The sequence below is a fragment of the Neltuma alba genome, unplaced genomic scaffold (assembly GCF_004799145.2).
Source record: "Neltuma alba isolate B1F8T4 unplaced genomic scaffold, ASM479914v2 tig00012582_pilon, whole genome shotgun sequence".
NCBI lineage: Eukaryota > Viridiplantae > Streptophyta > Magnoliopsida > Fabales > Fabaceae > Neltuma > Neltuma alba.
Genome location: NW_021637034.1, coordinates 267,850 through 284,364, shown reverse-complemented (window position 1 = coordinate 284,364; position 16,515 = coordinate 267,850). Strand labels below are relative to the sequence as shown.

Genomic DNA, 16,515 nt, shown 5'->3' with positions numbered 1-16,515 from the left:
TTCTAAACATATTTTTGCCACAAATGTTTATAAACACATTTAGTAAAATATATATCTATAAACAAAATTAGTCAATTTTCAATTAAGTTTTTTATATCTACCTTAACTAATTACTTGAATTTTTGTCCCAATATAATATAAACAAAAAAAAAAAAAATTATTTGCAAAAAAAAATAAAATTAAAGAAAATAAAAATAAAAACCTTAAATTCTTCAAAATTAGGATTAAGTATGATAAAGGGCATATCAGTGCAATAAAACTTATTTAAATGTTTTTTAAAATATTCTGAATAGAATTAATAGTTTGGATTTAAGTGTATATTTTCAAAACAGGGGGATAGTTTATGCAATTAAGGCAAATTGCAATGGATATTAGAAGACACATTTTCATGGATGAAATCTATGAAACGGGCATGGGACTATACCAGACCAAAAGTTGCGTCCATACTCTAGAAGGCCACACGCACAGTGTATCTGCTGTATGCTTTCATCCTGATCTTCCCGTAATTATTACTGGCTCAGAGGATGGTACAGTGCGCATATGGCATTCAACAACTTATAGGTACTATTCGTTATGCACATTCATCTCTTATTTTTTTCCCCCCATATGATCTGATCACTCTCTTGTCAGGACATTTTTTTTTAATAAAAAAAGAAGAAGCAAAAGAAAACAAAGAACGCATTATTTTTTCTTCTTTAATATTACCGTGCCTTGGACAATGCAGTGTGTTCTGAACATCATGACATTCAAGTGCCTTGCTCATATGCTACTTTTTGCCACTTTCATTATTATGATTCAGTTTTGAAAGTGTTCATTTCTTCATTGGTAAATACAAATGTCTATACTTGAGACTCCTTTGAATTTGATACTTACAAATTGGACAATGTCGCCCGTTCTTCTGTTTTCTATTTTCTAAATTTTATTGCTTGCCTTGGTGCACTTTATAAGACGTTAGACTCATTTAAAATTGTAATTGAGATTATTAATAATATATTGATCATTGATTTTAATATTTTATGTTGATTTGATCCACTTACAGACTGAAGAACACATTAAATTATGATCTTGAAAGAGTTTGGGCTATTGGACACAGCAAAGGTTCACGTCGGTGAGTCTCGTTGCCTGTGAAGTTATGTAGAGTTGAGATGATAGCGTCAAGTCTTCTTATGAAGTCTGCATGTTTGATAACTGATTTGAGAAACTGTGCATCACAAAACTTGTTTGCTTCAATCTTTCCATCAGCTGATATTCTCCTCTACTTCTTCTAATCTTAAACCTCCAAAGGGTCTCTTTTAATCGTATCCTCATGACATTGAATTTGAAAACTTCTTCATCTACAGGGTTGTGCCTGGCTGTGATGAGGGAACCATCATGGTCAAACTGGGCCGGGAAGAGCCTATGGCCAGCATGGACACCAGTGGGAATATTATTTGGGCTAAACACAATGAAATGCAGACAGTTAACGTAAAGAGTGTAGGAGCAGATGTGGAGGTTTGGGTTCATTCCTACCCTTAACTTTTCCGAAAGATGTGAAGAACAATTAAAAAGCCTGATTATCATGATTACGTTATTTCGGATTTGATTTGTATGATTCAATATCACTTGGAACTTAAAATTTTAGAATATTAAATCATACATGAAATCTTGTTTGCCTGAGTTAATTCACAGGAATCCTTGGAGTCACGCAATTCCCATTGATTTTAATGATTCTGGCTTTTGCAAATGTAGCGATGTTTCACAAAGTCTGCGGCTTTGCATTGAGTCTGATGCAACCTGATTGCAGGAGTCTTTAATTTCCCCCTTTCCCCCCTATGATTTATGTTAGGGAATAACTGCAAAATTGGGTCCGCATATCACAAACCCATCTCCTTCTTTGACCCTATTTCATTGCTCTGGATTTTTCTTTTGAAGCCCGAATGTTCTTCTGAAAAATTAGACCTTGTATCCTTCACCTTTTTTTTTTTCAAATGAAATGTTTGCCATTTCAAATTTGTATACATTTGATAATTACTGTTATTTAAATCTGGCTATGTTCATACAAAGTTGATTTTTGGCTATACAACATGGAGCTTTATTATGACTTAAATTGATTATTTTTCCTTTCCATAAAACATGCTTACTACGCTCTTCATATGTTAGTTGGCTATAAAAAATTTTATCTCTGTATACAATTACTTTGCTTCTCAGGTTGCTGATGGAGAAAGATTACCCTTGGCTGTTAAGGAGTTGGGCACCTGTCGTCTCTACCCACAAGTGAGTAGGAATCATGATTTTATATTAGACTGCATTCTTTCAAGATGCTTCTCAGTCTTTTTTTTAAAAACAGAAAATTAAAATCATCATTCTGTTATAAACTGACTTCAACGAATAATCAAGGAGTGATCAGAGGAGAATACAGAACTGTATTCTCTTAATTAGATACTAATACAAGGGTGACGGCCTCTATGTATAATTATTTCCCTGGACACTTTTGTCTGGATCTATGGTATGAACGCCATCTGGGATTCTCGGTACAAATAAGAATTGTTGCAACCATGTATAGGCTATATTATTTGATGTTAGACATTGTACTTCAAGGCGATGAAAGTGGTCTTGTGTTGACAGAAATGAGCTTTAGGTTGATTGCTTTTCATGCGCAGTTTCTCTGTGTATGCTGTGATTAACTTGTGATCCACTAATATCATTTCAGAGTTTAAGGCACAATCCAGATGGGAGGTTTGTTGTTGTATGTGGAGATGTTGAGTATATTATATGCATTTCAATGGCATTGGGAAATAGGTCACTTGGTTCTGCACTGGAAATTGTTTGGCCTTCAGCAGAGAATATGCTGTCAGAGAAAGTACATCAAAGATAAAAAAATTTCACAAAAAGTTTCCAGTTTGTAATTCCTTAAGTAAGATGGTAGGAACAAATAATTTGTTGCTACCTTCTAAAACGAGGAAAGGAAACTAGATTCTTCCATTCCTGTGCTTTTTGCAATGAGTAGGTCTTGATAAAATTAAGCTGGCTATTTTTTTATTTCAAGTGAACCATTATGGCTGAACAATATGACTAGCATGTCTGCTTCTGTTGCCAATGATACCAATACATTTCCTGTGGTGGTTTTAGCTCTTCGTTTTATTTGAAAATTTAGACAGTAATCATGTCAGATATTTGCTAAATGAAACCATTTTTTTCAAATGAATTCCAGGAAAAGAAAAGTATTCGACCAACTTTTTCTGCTGAACGAATATTTGGTGGGACCTTATCAGCAGTGTGCTCAAATGATTTCATTTGCTTTTATGATTGGAGTGAATACAGGTTAATCCATCGCATCGATGTCAATGTGAAAATAGGTGCTTCCATTATATGATGAACAATTTCTGTTTTTTCCTCCCTTCTTCTATTTATAGTTTTATTTTGTTTGTTTATTTTCTGTTGACAGAACCTCCACTGGGCTGATAGTGGTGATCTAATGACTATTGCTAGTGATACATCATTCCACATTCTGAAGTACAATAAGAGGATTCTGATAATTTGATGACTTAATTATTTTATTATGAACTAACAAAGTTAGTTCACCCTTTTTCTTTTTTTCTGTTTTGTTATTTAAAAGCACAGCTAGTAGTGATATTGACTATTTCTGCTTATTTTTTATTTTCTTTAGCGTCATGGCACGCACATTGCTTTCGGGCTTGATTGAGTACAAGAGTAATGCGTGGAGATTTGGGCAGGGCCAATGAAGTCCTACCTTCAATTCCGAAAGAGCACCGTAATAGGTATGAGGCCAACAGTGATCCTTCTATACTCCTCTTTTTTTTTTTTTTTGGGTGTTGCAGGGGGTAAACAGTTTCCCTTTTTTTGTGTGAGAAATTACATTGGTTTAGTAAAAGCAGATAATTTTCTGCAAGTCAGTGCAAATATTCTCAATTTTCCCCCCTTAAAAGTCTTTTCAGCAAAATGGATGTACATACTAATCCCCTGAGTACGTTTGCCAAATTGCTAGAAACTGGAAGTGCATGTTCTGTGTGATTGCAAAATTTTTTGACCCAAGTAAAACTGTTTTCTTATTAATAGATATGTGTCTTGTGTCCTTTGAGAATTGAGAGTAATTCTGGGCTGTATCCTGTTCTTAGTACAGAGCTATGTGAATATATAATATTAGCCATGCAGCTCGGGAGACTGGAGGTGGCAAAGGTAAGTTCATGTAATATGCATACAATCATATTATCTATAGACGTGCAAAATTGTTAAGTTGGGTACTAAATTTGCTTGTTTTTATGGAAGAAATTTAATTTGTCAGTTTATATTTTGATTATTATAACTTTCATATTCTTTTTGTAGAGCATTGCAGGAGAAGTTCCGAGTGAGTCTAAATGGAAGCAGTTAGGAGAGTTGGCTATGTCTACTGGAAAGGCACTTTTTTTAGTGAAATGATTTGGCACTGTTTTATCTCCAATGGTTGGGTAAACTGCATTTTTAAGGCCCTGTTTGTTTAATGCGGCGTTGTGAGAAGTGATCTATTGCCCAGAGATTTTATAAAATGCAAACTATTTTGCATTTGGTTTTAATCATTAAAAAATGATTTATCATTTAGTGATTTTCAGATTTTATGATATCCTTGTCTATTTCTGTTTATGGAAATGATTTAGTATTTAATGATTTTCAAATTTTATTATATCTTTGTATATCCTGTATTTTTATGAACGACATTCCCTCCCATTTACTATATCTGATTATTTTCAGAACCTATTAAATGTAGCTGCGCAAAATAACCAAAAACATGCTCTTTTTTTCCCTAGAGATTCTGGTTACTACTAAAAGCTTAAACATGCATTATTAGATTTTAGAAAAGTGATCTTCTCTCAAAAAAGGTTCAAACAAACGGGCTATGAATTTCATTACCTGTGCACAATTGTGAGGTCTTCAGTTTTGATAATGTGCTTCTGAACATTATGATGGCTATGTATGCCTTATTTAGCCTTCTTGGGTGTAAGAGCTTACAGAGCATGTAGTTAGGGCCACATGCAGGCAGTTTGGGTGAAATTTCTACTGACAAGGTGTGTTCAGATGCTTTAGTTTTAGATGCCCATTCTAATGTATAATTAAGATGCTTGTTAGGAATTTCAGTTTTACGGCAACTCACTGTGTTTTATGGTCTTGTAGTTCGAAATTGCTGACGAATGTTTAAGGAATGCAATGGACTTGAGTGGATTGTTACTGCTACATTCTTCTTTAATGTTTAAGGAATGCAATGGACTTGAGTCGATTGTTACTGCTGAGGGAATATCAAATTTTGCAGCTACAATGTTGCATTCCTTTGCATGTTCATGTTGGGTAAACTTGAAGACTACCTTCAACTGTTGGAAGAGAAGTAATCTTCTTTAGTTGTGCCCTTTTGCTTCCATGAACTTCTAACACAAGTAAGAAACAGGTTGGACTAGAATTTGGTTTTACATAGCTCCCTTGTGCCTTTGCAGCAATCGGATTCCCGAAGCTGCTTTAATGGCACGATCTTATCTCCCAAGCAATGTCTCGGAGATTGTAGCAATTTGGAGAAAAGATCTCCATAAGTTATTTTCTAATTCAAATGTGTCATATTTTAGTGCAGTAAGAATGCCTGAATGACATTTGTTATTGGCTGATCCTGAGGAGTATCCTAATTTGTTTAAAGATTGGCAAGTTGCGGTTGCTGTTGAATCTAAAGCTGTAGAGACAAGGTTAGAGTGCTCAATTTCTATGTTTTGTCTGTGTTAGTTCTCATTCAAGGCATTTCAGAATAATAAGAACCATGTTGAATCTTTCTTTGTATTTTTTTCCCCAGTATATTACGGGCATTTACCATTCTACAGAGAAGTATGTCAAACATGCTGGAAAGTCGTGTCTTACCCTTGTTGATGCTTTCAGAAGCATGCAGGTTGAAGAAGGGGAGGAGCTTCTTGAGAATGGAGATTCTAATCATGGGGTATACTACTTGAAGATATAACCTCACATGAATCAGTTCACAAAAATAGAATAAAGTTCATGAACTAGATAAGAACTATTTTTTTTTCTGTTTTTTTGTTTTCGTTGTGTAAAACTGTAGATTCCACAAATGTTAGAGTTGGTCTTAGAGTGTTGTTTTGTGTAATTTGTTGTCATTTTGTTACAGTTGATTGAAGAGAATGAAGAAGAGCTCAATGCAGAGGAAAAGCAGGAGGAACAGAATGGAGAGGAGGCAGTTGTGGTGGATGCTGATTCTACAGATGGTGCAGTACTCGTTAATGGCAACGAGGCTGATGAAGAGTGGGGTACGAATAATGAAGGAGCCCCGTCAACCTAAAAGCAATTTGTTGGGCAGTGTGAAAAATCCAAATTTTGTCTCTGGTGATTAATTGTTTCTGAAGTGCCGTCTCTAACTCCCATTGATACCCTGCTTTTTACTATGACTGCCTTTGCCGCCTAAGCCCCACCCATTCTAGTTGCCTTGTCATATACTTTACCACTATTAGTTTTATGTGTGGGAATTAGGTATCTATAGAATAGTGTCCATTGTAAAGTAGGGAACCACTACTCAACTCTAAATAACTCCGATTTGATCGTTCATAAATTTTTGCAACTATTTGGCTTGCGATGAGTAACAGTTGGCTGCTAAACGTGCATTACTGCATTTAGCCGAAAACTTTTTGAGGGTGATCAACCAACTGGATTTGACCGATGCTAAATATGTTTTGTAGATCTGGCTGCTGTCTAAGATCAGGTTCAGATCAAGATATTTTCGTGGCTATAAATTATATCTTCAAAAAGTTTTAAGCGGGCTTTGACTGACTTTTTACAGTCCACTCAAGTGCTTTTCTCTGCCTTGATCATATTTTACACTCATGAAACTCTGGATCCATCCATAATAATTCTGTCATAATTTTGTTAAGTTAGATTTCTTCTGAACAGGCCTTTTTATTTTCCTCCCTATAACTGCTTGCTACTGTCACCTTTATAGCGTCTTGTGACTATCCACTCATTAGATTATTGACCTTCAAATGATGTTTATTTATCATAAAGGCATACCTATTTCTATTTTAATAGGGAAGGATTCGTTGTTTGTTTGATCTTAACTTTGTTTTCTCTTTTGTTGACAGTGCTCACTCCACATCACTAGGTCTCATCAAGACTGTCTGTTCCAGCTACAGTGGACGTATATGAGGTAAGAATAAGAGAAAACACTATATTGGATTCCACTTGAATATCCTGATTATGCCTCTTTGTATTCATTGAAAAAATTTCAACCAGGATTCGGTACTGCTTGCTTACCTAATATAGAAAGTCATAATTATGTTTTCATTGCCAAAAAAGGACTTCAACTTCAATAAAAAAGTAATGGATCATCAATATAATCGTATTCTTTTCTCTGACTGGCATATATTACTATGTGCTGGTAATATTTAATATATTACCTTCGGTCCTTAATATAAGATCTATTTTAATGAAGAAATTAACTTACAAAGTAGATCTTATATAAATGAGTCTTACGTTTAGGACCAGAGGGAGTAGAACAGATGGATATGGTCCTTGACAACACTACATCATTGCATTTGTGTATCGAGCTGATATATGCATTGCATGTCTTTGGATGGCTACATGGAACCCCAAGGATTTTTTTTTTGGTCAGTTTCTGTTATCATTTTTGTTTTATTGAATTTAAATATGCAGGTTTCAGTCACGCGGCCAATGTTGAGATTGTGGAGATCGATTGTTCTCATTTCCTGGTATTGTGGTTTTAGAATGCCGACTTTGGTCATCTTTATTGTGGTATAACAGTATACCAGTATAGCATAGGGTTAGTTTACAATTTACATTTTGTAATATTCCATATAGCATTCTTCTGAGGATTCTCACCTCGATAGGCTTGTCCCATTTTGAAAGTAGAAAACTGAGCTAATGATATGATTGATCGTTCAAATTCTAGGTGGTAATATTGGTACTAAAAATGTTGATTATTGATGTTCTTTTTGGATTGAAACTCGGACCTTTTACAGCGAAAAATAAAGATTCTTTCCCAGAATCTTGTTTCCGTTGAGATTTGTTCAAGCTCTTCAAACCGTATCATGTCTTTCTAATAATACAAAGTAAGATAATTTTTTTTCCCACCCTTCTTTTTTCGTTTGTAAGTTAATTTCTTGCTTTTGAAGTTCAGCCATTTTTCTTGTTTCCAATAATTTATGCATACTTTGATGCGGATTCGTCACATGAAAGATGAAATTCCATTGTGCCAGTCTCCCTAATGTGTCACTCGCTATTTGCTTTTATAAAAGGACCTTTAGGTTTGAAATATAACTTCTAATTTGTAATTGGGAATCCTGTTTTCAAATGTCTCAATATTTTTTAGAAATTTTTTAAGCATCCAATTGTCATTAATTTATTCTTTCAAGATTTAAATGTCATTATTTCTAAAATAATATGTTACTATCTTCAATTCTTAATATAAAACCTAATTAACTAATTTAGAAAAATTGAGAAATTTACTTAATTATTTAATTATAGCATATGTTACATGATTCCTCTAAAATTTTTATATACATTATTATATTATATATCAATTTATAAGTAAGGCAAATTAGTTGAGAAAAATGATAACTATAAATAATTTAAAATTAATTTAGTAATTTTTTTAATTTCTTCAAATTAGTTAACTAAGTCTTATATTAAAGGCTAGAAGTAGTCTGATTCTTGTCTCCTAAGTTGAGTGAAATGATTATCAATCCATTGCCAATAATAGAGTGGGAATATCTTTAACTTAATTATTTATCTTAATATATAGCGATAAAAATTGAAGCTTAGAAGTACATCATGTGTGTGTGTGTGACAATTAACAATGCCTTCGATATCGTTGGCAAATAATAAAAACAATGCCTTCTATATCACTGATCCATCTTAGTTCAAATTAAAATTGTGATTCTTGACGTAATCTGAGCAGCAAAACTTCAAATTAAGAATCGCTGGAAGCCCTAGAAAACATAATTTCATATTTCAAAACAAAAGATTCATTGCTTCAACTCGAGAATGGCGATCTTTATTCCTAACTTGTTTATTCATATGAGAAAAGACAAAAGCAAAAGAAAGAAATCAAAGCAGCAATAAGAATAAATCAATATCCATCTCAAAGAAAAATAAGGATCAAGTAAGGAATTAGATGCTTCAATTCACTTTTCAAAATTAAAGAAATAAAGGAATCATCATCATCATCATTTCAAATCCTATCAATTTGCATCATCGACTGTCTCATGCAAACTTATGAATATTGCAATTTCTTGGTGTACGAGGTAAGCCCAAACATGTGGTGTTCTTTCACTTTGAGGGAAAAATATATATTGAAAAAAATCCTGACTTTAGCATTTTGTTGTTTGATTTTGGATGAATGCGAGCTTAGCATCGTCTGAAAGATCAAAAGTGAGAAACAGATATGGAGAAACTGGGAGATATCGTATGGGATATTACAAAGTATTTGTGTGGTTGTGCCAAACAAGAAACTGGCTTTATTTGTGACTTGGAAGAGAATCTGCAATCTCTGAAAAGTAAATGGAATAAGCTTGAAGCTGTGAAGAAGGACGTGGAAGCAAAAATTAAAGAAGTTGAGGATATCAAAGAGGGGCAAAGGACACATGAAGTTGGTGTTTGGCTCCAAAGTATCCAAGACATTCAAAAGGTAAGAACTCTTCATTTTACATTTATTCTTTTTTTCTTTATTTAGTATGTGATGTTTTTATTTACTTTGATTGTTTTTGCACATGAATTAGATAATTCCATGTTCAGCATCAATGATGTTGTTAATTAAGTAATTCCTTAGCTCAATAATTTATGATAATTTAATTTAAATGTGTTAGTTCAAACTAGGCTAGTTAAGAACATTTAAAAAATTTTGGATCTCATATTATATTGAATTTATTTGAAATTTTATCACAGTATATAAATGGAACTAGTTTTGGTGCTCATCAAAGTGGTGAGTACTCCAAGCTCATCATATTTAGACCATCTAAATCTGATTTAAATGATATGAATTTAATTTATTTTTTAGTTTTATTTTTTTTAAAGATGATATCTTTCTTGAGAACACAATTGAGTAAACAACATTACCTTATATTAGCATAATTAAAACTTAATTTGAAAGGTGCATATTGCGTACATAAAAACTTGATTTATCAGTATCCATATTACAAGTTGTCCAATTATTCAGTTAAAAGAAAGCATGTAGAAATAAATACAATTAGAAAACTATATACACTTGATTATCTTTTGTATACTATTAAATACATAGCTAAAAGAATACTTCAAATCAAGAACATGTAGTGGTGAGCATAATGTTTTTATTTGGTTTCTCATTTAGTACCCGTCACAACAATAAGCACCGTGTACTCATTACTATAATAAAATGTAGACCATCCAAAATCTCTTATGGATGATTCAGATTTATAATTTTTAATATATAATTTTTTTAATGATAACTTTATTTTTAAAAAGAAGTGTTAGCTATAAGATTATATTTATTTTAAATTTTGTATCTATTAAAACACAAAATTAATTAAAATATATTAAAAAATTAAATTCAATATGGACTATTCAAAATCAATCTAAATGGTTTAAGGTGCTCCAAAAAAAAAAAAAAGCTTCCAGCCCATATGAAGAACAGAAGTTCTCTCTCTCTCTCTTTGCTCCCTCCCTAGTCCCTCCGACCCTTCCACCACAGCCACCACCTAGAACCCATTTGACGGGAGAAGGGTGCTTGTGGGATCAAGTTTCAAGCTTTGTGATTGGGTATCCTCTGTTTGTCTCTCTTTTTGAAAGTTTGGAGAAGAAGAAAGAGAGAGAGCCCCATGGAAGAAAACGTTGAAAGTTTAAAAGCAAGTTAAAATGATGCATTTGGGTGAACGGTCAATTTCCTAAGCAATTCTCTCAACTTCCCAAACTTCCATTTCCTTAGCTACAATCCTTCTCCATCAATGGTTGTTCGTAGTTGGGTCAGTATCAATTTGTCTCTTATTTTTTATTGATTTGTGCTTGTGATAAGAATATTTATTTCATTCACTGGGATTAAAAAAACAATAACAACCACGTTTGCTCTGTCTTTCGTATACAATTTCATGCACTGCCCAGAGAAATAGTTAGCATTTCATAATACAGTGTCTAGCTCTTAGGCTTAGATGGACAGGATTCTAGTGATCTTGGCATGGTTGGTGCTGGGTAACGTGTCGTGGAGAAATACAAACTTAAAAGCCATCCATGGGTCCCAAGTATGAAAAGGGGGTCCTTGGTCAAAAAAAAAAGTATGAAAGGAGAGAGAGCTTCGATGACGGCGACCTTGACAGTTAGCTATGGAGGGAGGGAGCGGGGAGAGAGAGAGAGTATTTTTATCGCTCATATGAGATGAAAGCTTTTTCTTGGAAGGGAGAAAACCAACATTAGTAGACTGTTAATTGAAAAGCGACATTGCTCTATGTTTCTGTGTTCTAAAATATTTTAAGATGCCGAATGAACTTTATAAAATATTTTAGGATATTAAATGTATTTTAATCCTAATAAAAATACAATGTCTTCTATCTCTACTATCATTTTGTTGAACAGAAAAATAATAAAATATTGAACTGATTATTTTTGTTTTACAAAACATATTTTATTTTTTTATCGTTCAAAAACCGTTTTCAAACATGTATTTTATTTGTCGTTTTTAAAATTATAAAAGAAAAAAAAAGCTGTTTTGTCAAAATGAAACCAAACAAGCCCAACCAAAATCTTTAACAATATCGTTCAGCTTTTTTGGTCAAAAAACTGTCATTCGTATTTGGGCAAAAAAATTCATTCATTTATATTAAGATATGCAATTTCTTATCTCGATATCAAAACTTGATATGAAAGTGTGCTTAATTGGTTCATGTAAAGATTCAGAAAAACAGGGGAAAAGAAATATCAATCTAAATGATTTTGTATTCACAGGAAGTAGAAGATAATCTAGATCAAGGAGCCCAAGAAATCCAAAACAAATGCCTAAGTAAATGTTGTCCCAAGAATTGCAAGTCAAGCTACAAGGTGGGAAAGAATGTTGCCAAGATGCTCACTGAAGTAGCTGATCTAACAGCCGAGGGACAGAGGTTTGGTAAGGATTATCAAATTACTCACAAGCCACCACGTAAAGGAATTGGTCAAATACCTGTTGATAAGACAGTGGGGCAAGATTTGATATTTCATCAGGTATGGAGTAGTATTGAAGCAAATAATGTTGGTGTCATAGGTTTATGGGGGACTGGAGGGATTGGAAAGACCACCTTACTGAGGAAAATTAGCAATGAACTTGGGGAGAGAAAGCCCAATTTTCTTGTGATTTGGGTGGTGGTATCCAAAGAGCTTAAATTGGATGCAATCATGGACAATATAAGAAAATCAGTAGGAATTGGAGATGCTACTTGGAGTTCTTGCAATAATCAAGAAGAAAAATCTTCAGAGATTTTGGGTGTGTTGAAGCAGAAAAAATTTGCTCTATTACTGGATGATGTGTGGGAGGTATTGGACTTGAATTCGGTGGGGGTACCTCATCCAAACGATTTAAACTTTGAGTCCAAAGTGTTGTTCACAACACGATTGAAGGATGTGTGCGCAAAAATGCATGCTCAAAAATCATTTAAAGTAGACTTTTTGAATAAAAAAGAAGCATTAAAGTTATTTCACATGAAAGTTGGAGAGGAAACTTTAAACTCCCACCCTAGGATCAAAGTCCTAGCAGAAGAAATGGCAGCAGAGTGTAGAGGGCTGCCGCTTGCATTAATTGTGGTGGGAGGTGCCATGGCTGGTGTGGAAGATGTTAAAGCATGGGAGTCCTCAAAATATAAGTTGACAAGTTCTCCATGGACCACTACATATTTGGAGACAAAAGTTTTTTCCATCCTTAAGTTAAGCTATGATCAGTTGCCGGATGATACTCATAGAAACTGTTTCTTGTATTGTGCATTATATCCAGAAGACTATGAGATTCGGGTCACTGATATCATTGATAAATGGATAGGGGAGGGGTTTATTTGTAGAGATATGACAAAAAGCATACAAGACATTCGTAATGATGGTCAATCTGTGATTGCAAAGTTGAAGCTTTGTTGCTTGTTGGAGAGTGTTGAAGATGATGTTGTTTTAAGTCGTTCATTTAAGATGCATGATATGATTCGAGAGATGGCATTGTGGTTATCTTGTGACCAAAATAAAAGAATTAAAAGGGTTCTTGTACAAGAAGATGCGATAACAACATCCCGTGATGATGTTGAAAAACGGAAAATTGTTGAGAGGATTTCAATTATGAAGAGGCAAGTACAGCATGCAGCACTTGTAACTTATCCCAATTTAGTAACATTATTGTTGAGGCATTGTGGTATACAACATTTGCAAAACCTCAAATGCATGAGCAAATTAAAGGTGTTGGAACTACATTGTCCTGATACATGTGAACTTGGAGAAATTGGTGAGTTGGTTCTATTGGAATATCTTTATTTAAGCATAGATGGATCTAAGTGTCCCAAGGAGTTGAAGAATTTGAAGAATTTGAAGGTATTCAATTTGTACTTGCGTTATGGTAATATTGCAAGCATTCCATCAGGAGTGATATCAAGTCTTCAGCAATTAAGAGTGTTGAGAGTTGCTTGCGAGAGTATTGGAGCAAATAGCGAAGCAGAGGAAGAATTCCTGGAGGAGGTGGAATCTTTGCCAAAAATTGAGGAAATAAATGTTGACATGGAAACAGAAAAAGGCCTCAACAAGTTACTTCAGTCAGACAAATTGCGAGATTGTATATATGCTCTTCGCCTCTATCACTTGGACACCATTGAGATGCCTTCATTATTGGCATGCATTTCAAAAATGAAGCACCTCCAACATTTGGGTCTGGTTGGATTATCTGGTTTGAAAGATTATTCTGGTATTTATGATGACACTTGTCATCTAAGCATGGTTCGAAGCGTGGCTATCTCTGATTACGATTCCTTAGTGCATGTCACATGGCTCAAGCAAGCTCCACTGCTTCAACTACTTGTCATTGACGACTGCTCATCAGTGGAAGAAGTGATAAAGGAAGATGAGAATGAGGATTCTTCTTGTGTATTCTCTTCTCTTGTAAACCTACATCTGTATGAAATGCCAGAGCTTTAGAGCATACATAAGACCGCCTTGTCTTTTCCTTCCCTAAAAAACATCACTATACATGAATGTCCCAATCTGAAAAGGCTACCACTTCATTCCAACTCTGCCAAACGACTACTTATCCGCGGTGAAGAAGATTGGTGGGACAGTTTGGAATGGGACGCCAAACACCATTTCCAATCAAAATTTCAGCCCTTCACGTCAGATGACGTCAGCATAAACTTTCAAGGTAAAATACATTAGTAACATCAACGCACACATTATTCTTTACTGTTCTTTTAATTTTTATGACGTAATATAATTTTACGCTTTATGGATATAAAAAATAAGCATATTGCTTTTGACATATATCAAAATGCTGGCCCCGCTCTCTCCTTTATTTACTGAATGCTAAAAGGTAGCCATGCCATCGTGTGATTATGTATGCGAGCACATGTCTGGGTGTGATTCCTTCATCTCTTTTCTCTTCATAAAATTATTAATTGTTTCTTCAGTTAATTGGCTTTTTATAATTTGCAGATGCGTGTACTGCTATGGGATTGGACTTCCTCATTGATTTTTAGAGTGCCCCTGATTTCTCTAAAGGTTGATTAGCTTCTTTTTAAATAAATGAAAGGACCACCAAACATGGCGTGTGTATTATTATTTATGTATTTTATTTTGCTGTCCTGTTTGTGTAAACTTTTTGATTCACCATTACATCCTTCTGTACGTACAGAGCAATGGTCATTGGTCAATAATCTATTTTGAGTTTTTCCTTTCGTGGTGGTTATAAAAAGACTCTGAATATTGATAAAAAAAAATGCACTGAAATTATTCGCATTTTGAAAACATCTCTTTTCTGAAAATTACAAAGCGCATAAACGCCAGCCTCAGAGGAAAAATCATACAATAAGAAACATGATAATTCAACCTGAGATGTTACCCATTAATTCAATAAATTAGGATTATTGAGATTTTTCATCAATCTAACGGTGAAAGAATCTAAGTTCCGTGGTTTGGGAATCTAAGGATCCGTATTCATATTTTAAAGTAAAATTATGTAATAAGTAATAATTATACATATAAATAATATGTAATAACGATGAAACGAAATATTTTTTTTCAATCAAAATATCTTTCGTAAAATTAATTTCAATATTCCTTTAACAATTAAATATTAGCATTAATAAAATTAATTCTTTTTAATTATGATAGGGCTAGAGGCTTCAAGAACTCGTTATAAACAGTTATTTACGTTGTTTTTCTAACTTGAGTCGGATAATGATCATTACAAACTATAACTGGTTGCAACTATTTGTAATTATCTGGAAATTTAAGCAAGGAAAAATAATTTAAATTAATACATAATTGATTACAATATTCTATTACTAAGTGCTAATTAAGAATTATGATGGATGACCTGTTCATTTCTGTAAGAATCAAGAGATCAAAGCAACTCAAAAGCGAAGTTAAGAACCAAACTCTAATCAACTTTTATTTTTCAAGACAAGTCAATTTCAAATCCTCTAAAGATACGTCAAAGCGAATCAAAAAATATATGTTACTTTCTTATATTCTTTTTAAAAGTAGGTTAAAATTGGTTAAAGGCAATAAATACGTAAGAAATGTATTTTTTTGATAAATATACCTTTATTTTTAGAGAGGATGAGTGGGGAAAGGAGATTAGAAAGGCATATAATTTAATTAATTGGGGATAGAAAGGCAAATAATTTAATTATGGAACGTAAATCAAAAGAACATGTATGCAAAAAAAATTAATTTATAAAATTTTCTTATAAAAATGGTCCCACTTATAATTTTTGTGGTGTGATCGTCTGTAGGAATTATGAATACCAGCAAGGTTGGGCTTGGGATTTATGCACGTATAATAGTAAAGGCGAACTTCCTAATACAAAACCAAAACCAAATATTAATTCATAATTAATTACTTAAAACACTAGGAAATTAAATGAAGCATAGTAATACCGAATAAAATCAACAATCCAACTAGATTCCAAACAAATCAAAAATATGCAAGGAAATGTGTTCAAAGGCCTAGCAAGCCCAATTAAAGGAGCCCCTAAATTGAAAAGAAGACCGTTACATTCCAAGCCTTAGGGTGTGTTTGGATAGAAACCAAACCATGGTTTCAGAAGTGTTTTTACGGATTACGAAGTAAATATGTGGAGGAAATTATCTCGTTTTGCGGAAAAGTGCTTCTGAAACCACGGTTTTGGAATACCCAAACAGGCCCTTAGTATCTGTTGCACAATATTTGAGTATTAGCAAATACCAAAACCAGAACATATCCTAAAATAAATCCAAAACCAAACCGAAACTAATTATAGCATTCTTTTCTGTATTATTATAGTATTACTTATGTGTGTGTTTTCTGTTGGCACTGATCTG

At 33.6% G+C, this 16,515-nt stretch overlaps 1 protein-coding gene and 1 pseudogene across 1 annotated transcript; both read left to right on the top strand.

Moving 5' to 3' along the window:
* The first annotated feature begins 364 nt into the window (after window positions 1–364).
* On the top strand, window positions 365–7,928 carry LOC114728931 (coatomer subunit beta'-2-like; annotated as a pseudogene).
* A 1,487-nt stretch (window positions 7,929–9,415) lies between these two features.
* LOC114728930 (probable disease resistance protein At5g63020) lies at window positions 9,416–14,133 on the top strand. The gene is made up of 2 exons (XM_028915881.1): window positions 9,416–9,658; window positions 11,941–14,133. Exons 1-2 carry the CDS (start codon window positions 9,416–9,418, stop codon window positions 14,131–14,133), a joined length of 2,436 nt encoding a protein of 811 aa, XP_028771714.1.
* Window positions 14,134–16,515: the final 2,382 nt, after the last annotated feature.